Source organism: Diadema antillarum, unplaced genomic scaffold (genome assembly GCF_040938485.1).
Source record: "Diadema antillarum isolate AM-2024a unplaced genomic scaffold, OU_Dant_1.0 seq00000731_RagTag, whole genome shotgun sequence".
Taxonomy (NCBI): domain Eukaryota; kingdom Metazoa; phylum Echinodermata; class Echinoidea; order Diadematoida; family Diadematidae; genus Diadema; species Diadema antillarum.
The window spans coordinates 630,677-651,503 of NW_027271632.1; the positions used below are offsets into that span (position 1 = coordinate 630,677).

General features: G+C 39.5%; 2 protein-coding genes across 2 annotated transcripts in view; one reads left to right on the forward strand and one right to left on the reverse strand.

The window, feature by feature from the left end:
• The window catches only part of LOC139738232 (uncharacterized), a 36,431-nt gene extending 35,833 nt beyond the window's left edge, over positions 1 to 598 (reverse strand). Inside the window, exon 1 of the mRNA XM_071648888.1 lies at positions 432 to 598. Within this exon, the coding sequence (XP_071504989.1) occupies positions 432 to 434 (3 nt within the window). The 5' untranslated portion in view covers positions 435 to 598. The remainder of the gene's footprint in view (positions 1 to 431) is intronic.
• A 451-nt stretch (positions 599 to 1,049) lies between these two features.
• LOC139738222 (uncharacterized) lies at positions 1,050 to 16,026 on the forward strand. The gene is made up of 11 exons (XM_071648878.1): positions 1,050 to 1,176; positions 3,628 to 3,810; positions 4,223 to 4,400; positions 5,291 to 5,548; positions 7,423 to 7,482; positions 8,187 to 8,230; positions 10,594 to 10,677; positions 12,131 to 12,191; positions 13,524 to 13,685; positions 14,922 to 15,029; positions 15,802 to 16,026. The coding sequence occupies exons 2-11, from the start codon at positions 3,749 to 3,751 to the stop codon at positions 16,024 to 16,026; spliced, it is 1,242 nt and encodes a 413-aa protein (XP_071504979.1). The 5' UTR covers positions 1,050 to 1,176; positions 3,628 to 3,748.
• Positions 16,027 to 20,827: the final 4,801 nt, after the last annotated feature.

A 20,827-nucleotide genomic window follows, 5' to 3' on the forward strand; every position in this document is an offset into this window, starting at 1 on the left:
CAACCCGCTTGCTTCCTTGAGCTGAGCGCGGTAGTCTTCTGATGACATCTTCACACTACACAACACACTGAGCTCACACGAAACTGTTCAGCATCAATTGTCGGATCAGATTCGATTCGCAGTCGGAGAGGATGTCTACCACCCACAAAAATCGAATTGTCCGACACGCCATGCAGCTAAATACATGCAAATCACTTTCTACAAAGACATTGTACATAGCTCAAGCATATATTTTACTATGAAACCAAAATCACACGAAATAATGAAGCAGAAAGATCGCCATCACAACAAGTTCTTTGGCTATTTGGAGTAAACAACATTCCTGTCAGACCGTACGTGGCTGCCTGCATTACGAGGCCGGAGCCGCAGGCTGTTACACAGACGAGAATCATAAACGTTGCAACTTATTTCATCAAAATGCAGCACTTTACCATTGTAAGTTTTCTTGCTAAGTAGATCAGCTGATTCCTTCAAGATGTATCCTTCTTAGGTGCGTCTGTAAATCAACAATCCTCCATGCCAAACGATGGAAATGTTACATTACAATCAACCATGGGTCGAGTCTCGTTGAAATCAACAGCGGAGAGTTGTCGTTAGAAATCGGTGGCTCATACTTATGCTGTGTATACGCACAGTAGTTATTTGAGCACGGTTGTTGTAACCCGTCCCTTCATTCTTCGCATAGACAGTTTAGCGCATTATTCATCCCAAGGTGTATCTTGATCGAAACAACAGCTCTTCCCAAATCTCATTGGCTCAAAGTCACGTGGTACATAGCGAGTACATTTTCTACTTGGGGTACAACAACTTTTTATGGAATTTGATATGTAGAATTAAGGATATCTTTTTATACCAATCAATCTAAACTTTTGTGAAAAAATAATCAATAATCAAAATTAAAAATCAATTTAGCATACCTATTGGCAGTGATCTCATTTTGCAAACAAATAAGTTATCCATTTACCCATAGCAATAGTGTCGTAGCCCAGGTTCACCGAGGAACCCCTTTTGACAACTCTACACATGGAGCACGAATGCGACGGGAGCTCTGTGTTGGGAGGGCAATTTTGCGCCCTGTTTTATGCTTGCATTGCTTTCCTCCTGTGATGTGGTTTTGCGTACACCTGACCAAAAGCTCTGAATCGTTTTCTTTGCTCTCCAATCGACACAATTAAGGTAAGTCATGAAATTATCGCTGTGTGAAATGTCCTTTGGAAAAGACCCCAGCCTTATGTTGACGTCACGGTCGATGGTAAATTATGCAAATTCTACTGAAAGCAACAACTGGCCCCGAAACGTGTATTACAGAAAGGAACAACTACAGCTGTTGAGTCAGTGGTGCAAGGAGTAATCGTGTGGTGCACGTGTGAACGCCCGGCATGCATGCGCGATGCTGCGTATAACCAATGTAACATAACCAATGGCAATGAGACTGGGCTTCAAGTTTCCAACTTTTTGTGAGATAATGAGGAACCTCTTATAGGATATGAAAGAACATGCAGTTCTAAGAGGAATTCGAAGTTTATTTGTGAAATTTGGTTTTGAAAGGGCTAATAGTAATAACACTATCGTAATATCCACCTTTATTAAAGTGAAAACATAGTTTTGCTTTTTGGTAAGGGTTTGAGAACCTGTCTATTGCAGCACCATTTCATATTTGCTTGCAATATATCGAAAGAGTCTACCAAAAAACTTACCTGGCTGACGCGATTTGCTGGGATGAGGAGTTATTTTGGAGTATTTCGAGATCAAAAATAAGAGTCGGTATCCCGACTTTTAATCTATTCCAGAAGGATCCAGACTAACTCGGTCTCTCAGGGAAAACTCTGCCCTATTGCTAACCCCGGGACGCTCCGTATACACAGTTACACACTGTGGGAGCGTCCTGAGTCAATAGAGTGCTATATCGGTAAGCTTGAAAAACATACACAGTCTGTCACAGATTTTCGCACCTCCGTAAGTTTCGAATATCACGAGGAAAAAACGTACTTTTACAGTATACATAAGATTCTTATCTAATTAATACCCTTCGTTCACCTTGTTCTTGTTCACACTGGTCCAATGATCTTGAAAAAACGTTTTTTTCACGGCCATATACGGGTCCGTAGTCCTAGCTCCCCATCCCATTTACCATTTTCGAAATCAGTATGCAGTACACTGCGCACGTAAATATTCATGTGCTGGCGGAGTCGCAATGCGTTTAGCCTTCTGACAAGGCCTGCGCGCGCGCACCCACCCAGAAAGCAACGCAATATACAGCGAGAGGGTTTGCCAACAGTATGATAAGGCCTTGCCACAAAGCTACACGACTTGACGGGCAGCGCATGCGCACAAATCTCAAATCCATTGACTGTATAAGATGTAGTTCTCCCGAGTTCCTCTTGACCGAGTCGCATTTAACTCATCAAACCGAGCAGAAAGGGACTATTGCCAGAACCAAAAGTTGAACGCAGTCAGTCTTCAACATTACATCTTCACCTGTAAGTGTTCATATTGCAGAATTTTTGCGATTTCATATTGATTTTTAGGCGCTATACTTCGCCTGTCATGATCATGTCTGCTACAATGCGCAGCCCCAACACTGCGTGTTGGGGCTGGTCGCAGTTACCCTATTGCAGACAATTTACACACAGTTCTTGATCGCCATACTGAAAAGACAATCAAATATGCTTGATAAACAACAACAACTTCGAAGACAGCGCGTCTCAGGTGATGTGCGCAATATGCTAGTACGCTTGAGGACCGCGCGCTGTCCATTTGTTTTGTACATTGTACAGGATTAGCGCACACTTTCCTGTCTTTTTAGTTAAGCGTCTTTGGCATCAACTCGGACCATAACTGTGACTAGCAAGAACGCCAAGCGCTGTACAGGCCGCTCCCATAGTACAACACTGTACAATCCAGAAGGACAACTCGTCCCGCTGTCAAAGCGAGGCCGAGTTGTCCCCGAATCCGAGTTTAGCCTGACCTCGATTGGGTATTAAGTTCTGAGACTGCGACTTTTTGGTTATTATTGCGCATTTTCATCATTATTTATCGAATGTCTTGTTTTTACAGCGTTATTACACACATTTCTTAGGCATAAGTGCACATTTGGGAGTGAAATTTGACAACTTTTGCAGGCGTACCAGTACTATGTTTTGGCTTTAGGACCATTTGTTTTAAATTTACCTTGTTTTATGTGATGATATCAGCAATCTCAAAACTGATTTCATCAAATAAACTTTGAGTTTCTCTTAGAATTGTATGCTCTTTAATATTTCATAAGTGGTTTCTAACTATTTCACAAAAGTTAAAATCTGAATCCTGTCGCAACCAAAACTATACTATACCATCCCTTTAACTAGATAGTCTCATTTTATGCTGCTACCTGTACACAGACTTGAGCTGACTTGTAATTAGCCTAGGTACTTAAAATTATAAAAATGTCCATGTTATCTTGTGCAAACAATTCATGTGCCCTATATTTGGAGCATATGCACTAGCTAATGCCATGCTGCACTTGTGACATTCAATCTGTCAACAAATTGAATATTCATGATTCAACTTCATTTTGTCAATATTTGTCAGTTAATACTGACTTGATATATTGAATGCATAAGAATGGTACTTTCACTTGATTCACAGATATTAATACATAGAGTGTCCACTGAAGCAAGACTGCAACTGGAACTGGATTGTATGTGATTCATCAGAGAGTAGTGTGCTTTGTTGTGCTGACCATATCACTCTTCTGGAGTCACAGAAAATGAAGAAAAAGAAGCAAAAACAAAGCATCGGAGCTGAAGGCAGCCAAGAGGAAAAGGCAGGGTGAGTAAAAAAGGGGAAAAATAGTAAGAAAAAGAGAAAAAATAATCTGCATTGCTGTTTGTCTTCAAGTTGCAGGATCTATATGTGGAATACAAAAGGAAAGATACATGCATCTTTCCTTTGAATTACCAAGTGTTAGGATTAGATAACATCAACAAGATTCTATGTAACTAGCTGAGATGCAGCAAATAGAGCTCTATGAAGGTTATTTTAGATATTCATATTTGTTGTTATAATGTGCATTGAGATGATGCATGTGAGAGCTTGAAAAAGTGAAATACCAGGGTAGTAGTTTTCACTACAGCGATAGCCCGGTTATGGGTAAAGAGTTTATCAGGGTGATAAGATTTGGGCAGAGTGATCACCATGCTTTCTTTATGCCCAATATCTTTGGCTGTATCATCCACTGCAGGTCAAGTCAGTTGCGTGGCTCATATGTTCCAGGGAGTATTGCCAGCTTTCTCAGCACCTCTTCCTCCCAACCTGCCCAGGGAGAGTCGTCTGGGGGAGGCGAGGCCTTGACATCATTCTTCAAACCCTCTGTTCAGAAGAAGACCACAGCTCTGCCAGGTGCTCCAAGTTTTGAGAAGGTATGTGAACCAAATGGCAAGACCCGCTGTGGCAAGGCTTCTTACCCCTAACTAGGCGGGTGGGAGGGGGGGGGGGGGTGGTGGCACTCCCGGCCCTCCCCCCAAGACAACAAACAATCCGATGTGATATGGCTCATCTCAAAATGCTGTCACCCTGAGACTACACAACTTTTTACTTTCGAATCTCCAACATCTTTTGACAAAATTTGTTCTCTCCATATGTTCCAGTAGTTGAGGTCTTGATTCCAAAGCTGAATGCAAAATTCGTCTTACCTGGCTGAGCGCGAAAAATTACTCGCATGAAAGTATGCACTTCTACAGTAATACTGACTTTGCCAGGAGTTGTGTAAAGTAGCTTACAATAAGGCAGTTCAGAGTTCCACTTTGCGCATGAGCTGGAAAAAAAAAAGGTCATTTGTGCCTACAGGTATGTTCGTTTTTAAATTCACAAGGCTAAATCATCTGTAATGCAATGATAATTCATGTAATCCTTATAAATGCTGCTTACCAGCACGTCCATCTGACAGCGAAAGTGGTAGTTGGCAATGTCAATAGAAAGAGATCGTTAATGCAATTCAATGCAAAATAATGAAATGGATGCTTTCCAAAGTGTTAATTGATTGATCATACTGGTCATCTGGTCTACACAAGTTTATTCTTTGCTTGAATAGGATCAATAAATCCCATAAATGGTTACGTAAAGCTTCTGCATTATGTCGCTTTGAAAACTAGTGAAGTGCCCCGAACTGAATGAGAAAAAAAGAAAGGTCATTCGTACCAATGTGCCCATGAGCTAACTCTGAACTGGCTTATTCATACGACAGGAAACTTGACAAGCAGAAAGAGTGAGCAACTCTCTTTGTTGTTTAAAACATCATGCAATCTTTCAGAGGACCAACACAAATGAGTATGGCTCATCGGTTAGTTTGGGTCAAGATGGCTGTGAATCTGTGGGTGCATTGTCGCCCACCCACCTGACAGCGAACGCTAAAAGAAGTCACCCGCAGTCTGCCTTGCATCAAGGTACAGATGACGAGGGAGAACCAGAACCAAAAAGGAAGAAGATTGCTGATCAGATTACGGATGACCCTGCTGTTCTGGCAAGGACCGTCTTTGTGGGAAATTTGCCGCTCACTGTCAAGAAAAAGGTGAAATTTTTTGTGCTTGATGATTATGTAGACCTTTCTGTATGGATATTATTTTTCTGTTCACAATTTGCCAAACTTCTATTGCATTTAAAGAGTTTGCTGGTAGCAATATAATATGAATTTACATCACAACAAGATGTTGCTCTACTTACAAAACTAATGAGAGCAAATGCTATATCTGTTTTGAGAAGTATGTGTGGTATGTCGGTAGATTACCAGTAATACCAAATGAGCCACATTTTGGCAGACCGTAGAACAGCATTGTAAGATGTTCAGTTTTGGCTGTAAGATGATTATTAGCTCACCTGAGCCAAAGGCTCAAGTGAGCTATTGCGATCGCCCTTCGTCCGGCGTCTGTCGTGCGTCGTCCGTCGTCCGTCGTGCGTCGTGCGTAAACTTTTTACATTTTCATCTTCTTCTTGAAAACCCCAAGACCGATTTTCATCAAACTTGGCAGGTAGCATCCCTAGGGGGTTAGGAACTCAATTTGATAAAATGGGCACCATGCCCCATCCAGGGGGCCCCCCAGGGGGGCCCAAACCCCCCAAAATTAAGGAATCTGTAAAAATCTTCTTCTCTAGAACCAGAAGTAATAGAGCTAAGTTAATACTATGAGTGAGTACATTGATGACTGTAGTTTCAAGTTTGTTCATGGCAGAATCAGGGGTGCCCCCCTTGGGACCCAGGGGAGGGGGGTGGGAAGGGGTTCTAATGGGGCCTAAATTGTACATTTTCATTCTTCTTGAGAACCCCATGACCCATTTTCACCAAACTTGGCAGATAGCATCCCTAGGGGGTAAGGAACTCAATTTGTTAAAATGGGCACCATGCCCCACCCAGGGGGCCCCCAGGGGGCCCTCAGGGGGCCCAAACGCCCCAAAATTAAGGAATCTGTAAAAATCTTCTTCTCTAGAACCAGAAGTGATAGAGCTAAGTTAATACTATGAGTTTGTACATTGATGACTGTAGTCTCAAGTTTGTTCATGGCAGAATCGGGGGTGCCCCCCTTGGGACCCAGGGGAGGGGGGTGAGGAGGGGTCCTAATGGGGCCTAAGTTGTACATTTTTGTCTTCTTCTTGAGAACCCCATGACCCATTTTCACCAAACTTGGCAGGTAGCATCCCTAGGGGTTTAGAGGATCTCAATTTGTTAAAAATGGGCACCATGCCCCACCCAGGGGGCCCCCAGGGGGGCCCAAACCCCCAAAATGAAGGAATCTTTAAAAATCTTCTCTAGAATCAGAAGTTATAGAGCTAAGATAATACTGTGAGTGAGTACATTAATGACTGTATTTTCAAGTTTGTTCATAGGAGATCCAGGGGTGCCCCTCTTGGGGGCAGGGGGAGGGGGTTGGTTGGGAAGGTCCAAATGGGGGCCTGAATTGTACATTTTCATCTTCTTCCTGCAAACCTCATGATGTATTTTCGTCAAACTTGGCAGGTACTATCCCTAAGGGGTCAGGATCTCAATTTATGAAAATGGGCACCATGCCCCACCCAGAGGGCCCCAGGGGGCCCCAATCCCCCCAAATTAAGGAATCTTAAAAAATTTGGGCCCTTATTGTACATTTTCATCTTCTACTTGAGAATGCCTGGTCAAATTTTGGTAGAGCTGTGAATAATTTAGATTAGTGACTGCGTGAAAGGTGAACTTGCGATACTCAGGTGAGCGCTAGACCCGCGGGTCTCTTGTTTTGTAGATATTTTCTGCTAAATGTTTTATGTCAATAGTTAAAAAAAATGTTTTGGACTTTTGCAATATTATTTGGCATTACATATTTACGATGAGAGAATGTATTCCCTATGAAATTTTAACAAGAGTAGTCCATATCGATAATTCTTTCAGTGGTGTATGTCTGTTTCAACTTTCAACAGGAACTGAAGGGATTGTTCAAGGTGTACGGCCACATTGAGAGCATTAGATTCAGGTCTATGGTAAGCACAGCTGTGATTTTTATAATTATTGTATAATAAGTGAGTTTTGATAGGAAATCTGTGAAATAGTGTTAGTAGCGAGATCCTTAAACTTCTCATACAGTCACTTGTTAGATGAGCAAAATTAAGAAGTGAGTATTTCAATAAGTGAATGAAATATACACACACTCACACACACACACACACACACGTATGTATGTCTACCATATAAATCCATGAATTTGTTGTTGAAGTGTGATGACAAGGATGATGACATTTTTGATATCAGTACTATTATTATTTTTTTGTTGTACTGACAGGTGATGCAAGAAAAACCTGCAGTTTCAGACGGTTACTTTAAAGTGTGGGTCCCACACTTTATTAGAATCGCTCTTTTTTGGATATCTCAGCCATTTCAAAAACAATTTTCATTGAATAAGTGTTGAATTCCTCATAGAATTACATGCTCTTTCATATTTCTTAAGAGGTTTCTCATTATTTCACCAAAAAATGTTAGAAACCCGAAATTAGGTCTCAACCAAAACTGTATGATCCCATTAAATGCAATAATCACTTATCACTTGACAGGTTTTGGAAGCATGTGCAGCTGCATAGACTTCCTGTTTCCAGGAACATTGACTTGATAGACTGTTGGATATGAATTTGTGGTGATACCTGTCCGTTAGACATGTTTATGATTGGTGTGTTACATGTCCTTCCTGCAGGGGGTGGCTGACCCAAATGTGTCAAAGAAGGTTGCAGCTATCAAGTAAGTGTGTCATGTAGTATGCAGATATGGATTGCTTTTCGAGGCATTGTTGATATCATTGTCCTGAGGGATTTCAACTCTATGCTGTGACTTGAGGTGCTTGCTCTGAGGGTCATAACATGGAGTTGACATCTTGAGGGGCTTATAATAATCAACACTGTCCCAAGTAAAAGCAGTCTGGATCTGTTTTGTATACTGAACAGAAATGAAATTTTACTTGGTTGATCGCGATTGCGCTAACCATTTCACGCATCAGGCTCTGCCATGGACATTTGCATAGCAATCTCATGGGACAATGCAATGGTCACCTCTCATGCACGGATGCCACACGAACATTTAGTCCTTATTGGTTTCATACACCAAATAGAATTGAATGAAGTTGTACTTAACAATTGCATAATGTCATGTTGCAAATCAATGATTTCAGTGGTTGCTATGCATAACATACTGTTGTTATACTAGAACTCATACACTACTTGTATTAGAAGACTGAACAAATTGTTTGCAATGGACAGGCCATATCATACTTAAAATGTCCAAGGGTCACTAAAGTTAAGGGTTTACAGTGCATGTGCACACATCCATGTACATGCCACATACATATCAAAAAGAGGGCAGTTTGGGTGCTATGAAGCTGTACCATGGGCAATTGTTGAATTTTCGTGGCCAATTTCAACCAGTAAGAATTGAATATTCATCAAATGAGGTTTTATGATGCACAATATAGAATTACCGGTATTTGATGCTTCTGAATTTTCTTCGTTGTCAGTGATTTCTGGAGAGAACAAAATACCAACAAACATTGTAGTAAGCATCACAGTCTGTGATTTTTGTGCCTCCGCCACGAAGTGTTGCCGGAGGCATTATGTTTTCGGGTTGTCCGTCCGTCCTTCCATCTGTAATTAATTTTTGTGGACAGCGTAACTAAGAAACGCTTTGAGGTATCCTAATGAAACTTGGCATGTGTATGTATGAGTGAGCGAAGTTGTGCCTATCAACTTTTGGGTGCACATGCTGGAGGTCAAAGGTCAAAATCTTACTATTTCCCCCATATCTATGCAATGCCTAAAGGTATTTTATTGAAACTTGGCGTATACATGAACTACCAAATAAAGATTCACCTGAGAGAGTTTTGGGTCATGAAATCAGAGTTCAAAGGTGAAGTGAAAATGCTAAAATTTCGCTTTTTTCTCCATATCTTGCAAATCTTAACTAAGGTATCTTCATGGAACTTAGTACATATGCATGTACTAACTGGCAGTGATCATCTAGGAAATTTAGGGGTCATGGGTCAAAGGTCAGGGGTCAATGTCAACTCATCAAAATGTCACTATTTCCCTCTTATCTATGCAATGCCTGCAGGATTTTTGTTGAAACGTTAGTGTACGTATGCATGTATTCCCCAATAGAGATTATCGTGGAAGTTTCTTGTCAAAAGTTCGAAGGTCAAGTGAAAGTGGTAAATTTCACTTCTTCCTTAAACTTATAAAAGGGTCAAAAGTCAGGTACAAATCCTCAAATCCACAAATGCCTGCACTCTTAGACAGTATAGCCATTCATCCAATTAAACCTAGCTCATGGAAAGTGAACATTCAACACATTTGTGACAAACCTATCATTTTAATATTTGCCAATTATGTTATTTAAACTGTCATCGCACATTGTCAAGACATTGTGCTGTAGACCTATTAGGAGAACCATGCATTATGGCGGAGGCATACCAGTCGCCATAGCGACATTTCTAGTTAGATTATTTGCTACTCAATGCCAGGTCTGTCATCAGAAAATATTGCACCTATATATTCCCTGGGATAATCTGTGATGTAGTGCAACTGTTTATGCACTCATAGAACATTCTGCTTCACAGACAAAAGCACGTTTTCATATTCAGATCAGTCACTTAACTCCATGTTGATAGTCACAAATAAGCCATACCAGTTTGGCAAGTCATTGCCGGTTTCAGGAGAAGCCAAGGAGGGTGGCTGTTTGAATGAAAAGCAGCCAGAATTACAATTGTTTGGAGGTTCAAATGGAAAGTTGGAGTTATTCAATCTATGTGAAGTTTAATTTTTGCATGGATCATCCTAAAGTGATGTGGATAATTCTCACTTGAGTTGTGAAAATACCTCAAAGAAGCACTCACAAATGTTGAGTGAAAATGTTACAGAAACAAATATGTTGGTGTTGGAAATCTTATTGATATGTATTGTATACATGTGTGGATGTGGTCAAAGTTAAGGTTCGAAAATCTTGTTTATCTCATGTTTACCACCATTGTTTGCACACTTTAGTTTACAAGTAATGCTCAGTGTTGTTTTCATGCCCTCTCTCTTGTCTTCATTCATTTTTTTTAAATCCTTCAGGAAGGAGCTAACTCCCAACAGAAGTTCTTTCAATGCCTACATAGTGTTTAAGGATGACCAATGTGCTCAAGCAGCACTGAAGAGGTTAGTGAGCTAATTTGTGATAGTTTCGATGGTTTTTGTCTTGTGTGTCAGACTATTCTGTGACAACCTCAGACTAGAGTTTGATAGGAAAACAGGAAATGTGGTGAGCAAAGGAAGTCATTTTGTGGTATAAGTGCCATATGTAGTCTATGATGAATGCCTCTTAATATTCATGTTTTTTCTTTGTCTAGACTGAATAACTGTGTCCGAATCCATGACCTTGCACTATATTAGCACATCTGTATTCCATGACTTTGATGATTAGTTACTGCACTGTAGTGTTATGTTTATATGTGTTTTATGTGTTTATTTGTGTCATGTGAATGAGTGTGTGTGTGTGTGTATGTGGCTATGTGCAAGGCTTAAGTCCACCTATTCTAATTGGTGTTCTCAGTGAGAACACACAAAAATTTTAAAGTGCATTCAGCTACATGCATTTTTTTTTTTTTTTTGGGGGGGGTTGTTTTGTTTACTGTATTGGAAACTGCATCTGGGGGTCTTGAATCAAAATTATTTAGTAACATTGCAGAGAAGAAATTTTGTGGATATGCTTTTAGGTTGAGCACATACTCTGACACTTGGAGCCCCAAGTTATACAGAAACAGTGATTATTTTGTACATTTCACAACACATGATATATGGTATATGATATGTCTGATAGTTGCACTTGTGAATCATTTCCTTACTTGCTTATTGCTTGTTGTACAGATCAAGTTGCAACTATGATTCTATCAAATACAACATACAGCCATGCCGGAAGTGATTTTCTTAAAAATTGACTCATCATCGTTGATCAGATAGGTGCGGAAATGCCTGTTGGTACTGGGGCTTGTTTCAGTCAGCTGAGCAGTAAAAGAGCATTAATGCTGTGTAGATACTTTGGAGTTAAAAGCACTTTTTCAAGTGACCAAACTTGCCCATGCTGATGTGAAACAGCTAGAAAGAACTATTACATAAAGGACAGCTCTTGACAGTTTCAATAGAGACACTAGTGAAAAAAATTCTTAAAGGGATAGTACAGTTTTGGTGGAGGTGAGAATTGGGCTTTTAACTTTTTGCGAGATACCAAGAAAACACTTATGAAATAGTACAGAGCATACCATTTTAAGAGGAATTCGAAGTTTACTTGATGGAAATCGGGTTTGGAATGACGGAAATATCCAAAAACAAGGTAAAACAAAGCGATTGTGTGAAAGTGTGGGTCCCACACTTTATTAGAATTGCTCTTTTTGGATATCTCAGCTATTTCAAAACCAATTTTCATCAAATAAACGTTGAATTCCTCATAAAATTACATGCTCTTTCATATTTCATAAGAGGTTTTTCATTATCTCACCAAAAAATGTTAGAAATCTGAAGTTAGGTCTCAACCGAAACTGTACAATCCCTTTAAAGTCATGTATTGATTCTGATTGAAACCCTCTTTGTATTGTACTTGCTTTGTTATTTGTAGTAATGGATGGACTCTCCACAAGCACCATCTTAGAGTTGATATTGCAGGCAACAGCAAGAAGGTACTACAGCACTTGACATGTATCCATGTAAATATGTGCTATCAAGACTTTGGTGTCAGAATACATTTTGCCTCTCATTAAATGGAAAGTGAAAATAATGATGGGGTCGGGGGGGGGGGGGGGGGGGGGGGGGGTGCACAACTTCGTCTGGGGGCTTACAACCTCCACTGCCCCCTCCCCCCCCCCCCCCCCCTTTGAAATGGCATGTCAGTTCTTGTGGTCAGAACATCTTTTAAAAGTTTTTAAAGACAAAGTCATGATCTCTTATATTACATGGGTTAGTCACAGTACGTGTACTTTGAAATGCATGCATACCTTCATCTCGAATTTTTTATGTTAACCATTTTGAAAGTATTATTACCAAGACCACAGCATAGATAGGACAGCTTTTGTGCCTCATTCCAACAGTGCATATCCCAATATATGTACCCAATTTTATTGAGCACTGCTTCCTTTTATTATGTCAATTGGTAATTATCAGTTTTTTAGAATGCAAATGTTTCATCTTACATATTGTGCTAAAATATCTTGTATCTTTGCTGTCATTTGCAATAATTTTCGATTTGTCTACATGAAATGTTCTTGCATGGAAGAACTTCCCAGAATGCTGTGCACATGCAGAAAACTTCACAAATGGTTCACTGTCACATGATCATGTTTATCCAATCACTGACTGGCAGATGACTAGCCCATATGTACATGTACAGTCATATAGCAGAATACACAAACCAAAGAATAGGTCTATCCAGTAGCATTTCCATATGTCTTCTGTTTTTTATTTTACCTGCAAGTACCTAACTGGGAGGGTGGGGAACTCAAAAGTTTGGGCACCATCTGAAGGGATGTTAATACATTGGTTAATGGACAAGTCATAGCATGTAGCCTCTTCACAGTAGTTATGTTGGTTAAGAAGGTGGGATCTTCCATAGATGATGTGGTTCCTATGAGTTGAAGTGCAACATATTTTGTCTGACATTTTGAATTGATGTTGAAATGTTTAGGCCTTGCCAATCTACCAATCTACCAATCTATGGAATGCTGTATACGCTGAATATTTCGTGAGGTTTTTATTTTCGTGAATTTCGCGAGTCAGGTGCTATTCGTGAAATTAAAGACACACAAAAGTATTGACTCTGATCCCGATGTGAGTGTGACATACGCATGTACATATCTCCATTCAGTACAAGACTCCACGATCGCGAATTTAACCTCTTGTGAAATCGTTGGGAATTCCTGATTGGCGAAAATTTAGGCTCGCAAAATATATGGCGTATACAGTATTGTTGTTGCTCACAAGAAAATGCAGCACTGTTTTCTTTATTTCCCAAACAGCATGATCTCCGGAGATCAGTGTTTGTGGGCAACGTTCCTTTCAAAGTCGAGGAAGAAGAGCTGCACGATCACTTCCACAGCTGTGGTGCTATCGAGGGAGTGAGGCTCATCCGTGACAAGGAATCTGGTGTCGGCAAAGGATTTGGGTACATCCTCTTTGAGGTGAGTCCAAGAACTCTTTCGAAGATTGCTCCTGGCAAGATCAGAAGATGAAGATATAGATAAATACAGTGCACTTCTGTAATAACAAATATGGCTATAATGAAATTCTGGTGACAACGAAATAAAGATTCAGGATGCAACATTATCTGCTCTATGTTATTTGTTGCTTATTTCTTCGGTTATAATGAAATTTTGATATTAAAACAAAAGAAAACTGCCAGTCCCGATGACTTTATTATGATGGGAGTCCACTGTAGTAAGTCGGAAGTTCAGTAGGTAGATGTGCAGATAGATAGATGGATAGATAGATAGATAGATTGATAGATAGATCAGAAAAATAAAAAGATGGATACAGCGGACTCATGTTATAACGAAGTCCTCGGGACCAGCAGTCTTCTTTTGTTATATCAAAATTTTGCTATTACCGAACAAATGATTTTAAAAAGAGCAGATAATGGTCTGAATTTTTTACTTTATTGTAACGAGAATTTTGTTATAACTGTGTTCGTTATAACAGGAGTGCACTCTAGATAGATCGACAGACAGATAAAGACAGATATAGGCAGATGACTAGTAGAAAGATCAAGAAAGACACAAAAAATGGATGTATAGATATGGATAGATACAATTTATTTCAGTTCTTGAACCTCTTTCTTTGGGTGTATTGCTTATATGTATTTGTAGCACTTGTTAAAAATCTACAGAGGGAAAAAGAAAGGTACCTGTCATTCCTAGCACCATAGAGATTTTATTGAGTATTTTGAAAATGTGTGAATGGAAGAATATAAATCCACCAAGACTCAAAAACTGTCACATGTTTCATGCTAAGAAACACAACCAGTTTGGAAACTGGATATAGCAAAGTCCATAGTAAAGCAGGAGATTACTGGTACCATTACTGGGATCTCTCTTTTGGCTGTGGTTAATCTCTACAGATTTCATATTAATAGGTTCTCTCAAACACACATTTATAACCACCTCTGTGCGATACCCTACAGAACAGTATGCATATCTGTGTCAATTTTGGCCAGTGTTTGAGTATCTTGTGGGTGGTCTGTGAAAAAAAAAAAAAAAAAAAAAGAATTTATTAATCCTTCATGATAAAAACAAGTCTCTTTCTGTTTATTTTGTCTGGCAGACTTAAGAGGGGAATATTATGGAATAGGTTATGTTGTCAAACAGGAAATGATTTATTCAATAGAATAATCATTGTTTTGTAATTATTGTTTTTTGCAGGACCCCTCTTCTGTGCAGTTTGCTCTGAAAATGAATGGAACCAAATTAAAGGGAAGAGGACTGAGAGTCAAAAGAGCTGTCAAAAAGGAGAAGCAGAAAGACCAACAAATATCCTTTTGCTGGCACCATCCTAGTGGAATGTCAAATGAAATGTAGACAGTCTTCATTAATTTAACTTCCATGAACAAAATTGAAGGGATCTTCATTCTAATAAATGTGTTAGCATAAATATTCTTGTGCATCACTGTACTTATGTTCTTACGTGTTTGGATGTCAGAAGCAGCCAGACATGATTTGCGGCAGAATTAGACCTTTGTTGGACAGTATGTAGTCCCTGTATTGTTCTCCTTGAATATTGTGCTACAAAGTAATTACAATTGTTGAAGTCAAATTTGATGTACATCTTGACCATGTAAACAATGAAATTATTGGACGATCAGAGGAGAGAGTTTGTGTAAAAACATTGTTGCTTCTAGTACATAGCTTCAGTTGAAGACAGACATTGAAAGCAGGCATAGAAAACTATTTGGTTAGCATCCATCTCTTTCTAACCAGTAGAATTGGGGCTCGTTGGGGGTGGTCATGGCAAGTGACACTCTGCCAGTCAGCCTACGTATAATGAAAATTGAAATATATACCCTGTACTGGTATATGTAGACATTTTGAAAAGGTGATAAATCCACCTAGCCATCATACAGTCTTCCAGGGAAAAGTGATGAAATATGTATAGTAATAGATATTTTGAAAAGGTGCTAAATCCACCTACCTGGTCATAATCCAGTTTGACAAGGAAATCAAAAGAAAGCTCTGCTGATCCTTTGAAAAGGACCATCAAGGCTGTCACTGTGTTACAACATTTTGCCTTAATTCCTGTCTGTACAGAGTAGATGGCCACAGAGGGCAGTCTGCACAAAGGAGGAACAGCCAAGGTCCAAGAGCTAAGGGAAGAGGATTTCAGGGAACCCGTGGTAGAAGAAAACCACCAATGGGCAAGGGAAGGCAAAAGGCAGAAAGAGCTGATAATATCTGTGTGTGTACTCTCCTCAAGAGATGCCAATATAAGAGACAATTTTACGACCAGAGTGGGATGTACAGAGCTGCCTAGTCTCCTCGATTCTGCAGTGGCTTCCTGATGACTTTCAAACCTATTCATGTCTTTGAGAACATGAAAGGCTCCTTGATTTGGCATTACAAACATGCATTGAGATGCTTGTAACACACAGGAGTATCTTCCTCATTGCTCTATGAAGCCTCCCCGCCTTCAATGGTCAAATGTTACCAGGCCTGGATGTATCATGGACTGAGACATATCTGGTCTTGTGAGACGGGTTGCAGTGTGAGCGCATGGCATGTTCCTGGAAGATGACCAAGGCAGTGATGGTGGCTCTCAGGATGCTATCAATATAGCTTTTGTACAATGTGTGGATTGATTTTAGGCATGCTGGTCACCTTTGGGCATAGGATATACAATTAATAGCCAACCACACGGTACTCACCATGTGAGTTCTTCTATTGTAGACATTGATACTGCTCCAGAAATGAAGATCATGATCCACAAATTTGTTTGGAAACCATTCAGTTTTTCCTCTGAAAGTTCTTATGTGCAAAAGAAAAATGATTAAAAAAAAAAATAGATAAAACCAGTAACTTGTACTTTATAAGGAATCACCAGGAGAAGTGCATAACATCTCTTATTTATAATCATATGTACAAGATTATCATCTGAGCTTGTCAGAACAAAGTTAGTAACCTACCAAAAGACCAAAAGTTAAATAGCTGAAATTGAGATAAAACCTCTCCACTTAAAGTCTTATGGCTAATGACATTGTTAAGGGAAATCCTAGGTGAATTTGGTGGTCTTGATTTTTCATTGCATGTACTGTATTAATCTTGTCTCTTTTCATTATGTCTATGAGGTACTGGAAATAACAATGTAGAACAAGAGACACTCATTCGAGTATCGCAAGTTCACCTTTCATGCATTTGTGCAGACTTTTACCTGAGAACATTGCAAACTGGGGGGGGGGGGGCAGCTTTGGGGGCATCCATTAGGGCATGGTGTCCATTTGCATATTTCTTCACACTGGTGAAAATACCTGCCAAGTACACTTTATTTAGAAAATTTGACTATGCAGTTTTCAAGAAATGATAAAATAAGAATGTAAAAACTTGCCTCCAAATCGATCCCCGCCCGACCCAAGTCTGACCATGTGTTTCAAAAAGAATAAGAATATGTGGCTGGAATTGCCATGAACAGATGTAAAGCTGTAGTCACTAAGCTTCTTTAATACTCACATTAATAAGTTAGCATACACATCACTTTTGGTTCTAAAAAGATCTATGAGATTCCCTAATTTGGGGGCTTTGTCTCCTTCTCCCCACCCCCACCACAACAGGGCTATTGTGCCCCTGGGGGCCCCCTAGTAAAAAATTATGCCCGTGTGTACAAATATATTTTCTACACTGTAGCGATAACACCTGTCAAGTGTAGGGACAATTTGACCATGTGTTTTTTAAGAAGACGAAAATGTGAAAATTGAGCCCCAACTTGAACTCCACCTCTAAATCTGCCATGAACCAACTGGAAGCTATAGTCACCAATCTACTTATTCATAGTACTAAATTAGCTTATCTCTTTTGGTTCTTCCCCTTCCCCTCTCCCCACCCCCCCCCCCCCCCCCCCCCTTGCTCCATATCCAGGTCATTTTGGTCCTGGGACCCCCCCAGGTGGGCAATGGTGCCCATTTGTGCAAATACATGTATATATATTCAAACCCTAAATTTGACCTTGAGTGTATAATTAGGCCCAATTTGGACCCTGCACAGGGCCTCTGAGAGAGGCACCCCAGGATCCGCCATGAACAAACTGTAACTACAGTCATCATGTACTTACTCATAGTATTAACTTAGCTCTATTACTTCAGGTTCTGTACAGACGATTTTGGAAGATTCCTTAATTTTAGGGGTTTGGGCCCCCTTGTGGCCACCAGGGGGCATGGTGCCCATTTGAACAAATTGAGATCTTGTCCACTTTAGGATGCTACCTGCCAAGTTTGGTGAAAATCTATCGTGGGGTTTTCATGATGAAAATGTAAAAAGTTCCCGCACAATGGATGCGGGACGATGTCTCCAGTGATCGCATTAGCTCAGGTGAGCTAATAAAATTGCCAGAAGGTTTCCCTGTACTTGAGTATATTAAAATGTGGGCTTGACTCTAGGGTAATAGATATTAAATGCTTGCCAAATTCTAAGGGAAAGCACAAATATGATTCTAATGTTTTGGAGAAATACAATGTACTGTTAACCCCCGGTCATTGTTGCCACTCATGTTGTGATTTCTATGCCCCCACACTATAAGAAGTATTCATGTTCCGGAATATGCCTTGATTTTTAATATTTTTAATGAACAAAAGTAAATACAGTGGTCAACTTGAACAGATATTGATCTTAGTTTCTCATATACATCATGTAAGGAAACATCCCCACCCACTCAAAGAATGGAAGGGACAGATTTATGACTTCACTAGCTTGAAAATAAACTGCTAACTCAGTTTACTTGGAGCCGTGAACAGGTGACTGAACAGACATGAAATTGAATATGGAGCATTGTTGTTAAATCTTGAGTAAGATTAATGAGGAAATGTCAACAAAAATGAAACATCCATTACAGTTGCCAGTACATGTAGTTCATGCTCAATGGACTGGTGAAAAGACCTATCAGGCTACCACCTCAGTACTTAGATTTTTGTAATGAACAATGTATGTACCGGTACATTTTTTAGTGTTTACACAGATGTGTAAATATGCATAGTTGTGTACATAATTATGTGACATTTTAATGATTTTAACAAGCCTATTTTCATAGCAGATGAAGTGCAAAATATATATGTACGGTATGTAGCACATTTGCTACATTTAACACCATTTCTGACGAGTCAGTGTTTTCAGTGGATTGTGTGCATACTCGCATAATTTTTTGAAGGGTTTTATGACATACTACTGCATGTTGATTTGTGTTGATTCGTGATACCCTCAACTGCACTTTTGTGGTAAAATGAATATCTAGAAACATTCCATATATTTTTTAATAATTTTTCTTCGATTTTTCTTCAGGTTACTTTGATACGCCCACAAAAAAACCTTCCAAACCAAGATTCTGGTTCTGACGTATCTGTCATTGCTAAAGTACTAATATGATAATAACTTGCATGTTTCTGTGATATTAATGTCACCATCAAAAGACATGGCGAGGGAACATGCAAGTTACACTCGGTTTCGGGGAGGGTGCATTCCAATGTCTTTTGTTAATCATGTTACAGTGTAGTACTTAACCCTATTCCCACCGGGGGGGGGGGGGGGGGGGGGGGGGGCATTTTGGGCCCCCCCCCCCTTGACGTTTCGCGTGATTATTCCGCAACGCGTGATGCTCTCGCCGCGACATTTTATGACTTTTTTCTTTCAAGTATCGCGCAACTTTTGAGACCATATTTGTTGCTCCCGGGCATACCGTTTTGAAGCCACGCCCCTTTGAAAAAAATTTGTCGACCCAAAAATTGCTCAAAAACGTGATTTTGTGTACAAATCCAATGTACATTAATGTAAATTGTGTTTTTGCAATTAATTCATATAAAAACAAATATTTTTACTTTCAATGGCTGATAATGATTTATTTTAGCCTGATTATGCTTTAAAAAAGTTATGCGACAAATATTGATGAAAAAACCAACAAAAACAAAAAGTAAAAAAACAAAGAAATACATAAGAAATAATTATGAAGCCGAATTTTTGCTCCAATATTATTGTTGAGGATATTGAAAAGAATATGTTCACCGAAAATTAGAAGTCTTGGAGCTTTATTTTTTTTATTTATAGGCAAAAAATATATATTTTGCATAAATTAGCATAAATTAATTAATATAAAATACATAAATTAAAATTTGAAAAATCTAACTATACAGTCTTGTAGATTACATTAGCCTCTACCTCAGTGCAAATTTTTGCGAGGATCACGTGATCCACGACCGAGATCTGAAAGGGGGGGGGGGGGGCAAAAAGGCCCCCCCCCCCCCCCCCCCCCCCCGGGTGGTTTCAAGTCCCTCAAAAAACCCGGTGGGATTAGGGTTAAGCAATGATTGACAGATGAGGTCACAACCAGAATCTTGGTTTGGAAGGTTTTTTGTGTGGGCATAAATCCAAGTAATCTGATGAAAAATAGAAGAAAAATTATTAAAAAATATATCGTCGCTGGGGTGACAAGACCTTGTATATGCAATTTTGGTGAAAATGACTTTTTTTGATTAATGGTCAAATAATGAGTTAAGTAATGTCCTGTCCAAATCCCAACTGTCTTACTCCAAAAATGAAACCACCTTGGCATGTCAAAGGAAAGGTTATCCCATTCGCCACAGTGCTTTAGCCGCCATGTTTTTTGGCTCTCCTGAACATTTTACATTTTGTAGATACGAGGTCTTGTCGCCCCAGCGACGATATGGAATGTTTCTAGATATTCATTTCACCGCAAAAGTGATGTTGAGGGTAACATGAATCAACACAAATTCAACATGCATTTGTATGTCATAAAACCTTAAATGGCATTTATCATGTAAAATACACATACAATGTATGTAGTATGTACAATCAAACACAGTACACTGGGTTATCCCAAATAATGTTCATACAAGCTTACGTCGTTATGGAGTACATACCAGTATAGTGTAGTACATTGTACAGTGTGTATGTGTTTTCGGCTGCATGTGTTCATATCATTTCCACTAAAAAATACAGTATAAGCAGAGCTGTCAACCATGACAGATTACAAGTATGTATTTGAAAATAATTCATTATTGGAAAAATGAGCAAAGAAACTGGGATTCCATCGGGATGAACACGCATTTTGAAGGCTAGAT

What these genes read in the sequence shown, in the direction of transcription:
- LOC139738222 (XM_071648878.1), top strand. Translation starts at nt 3,749, where the DNA reads ATGAAGAAAAAGAAGCAAAAACAAAGCATCGGAGCTGAAGGCAGCCAA. An exon ending in GTGCTCCAAGTTTTGAGAAG is followed by an intron (nt 4,401 to 5,290) that starts GTATGTGAACCA and finishes GCAATCTTTCAG; the next exon opens with AGGACCAACACAAATGAGTA. An exon ending in AAGAAGGTTGCAGCTATCAA is followed by an intron (nt 8,231 to 10,593) that starts GTAAGTGTGTCA and finishes TAAATCCTTCAG; the next exon opens with GAAGGAGCTAACTCCCAACA.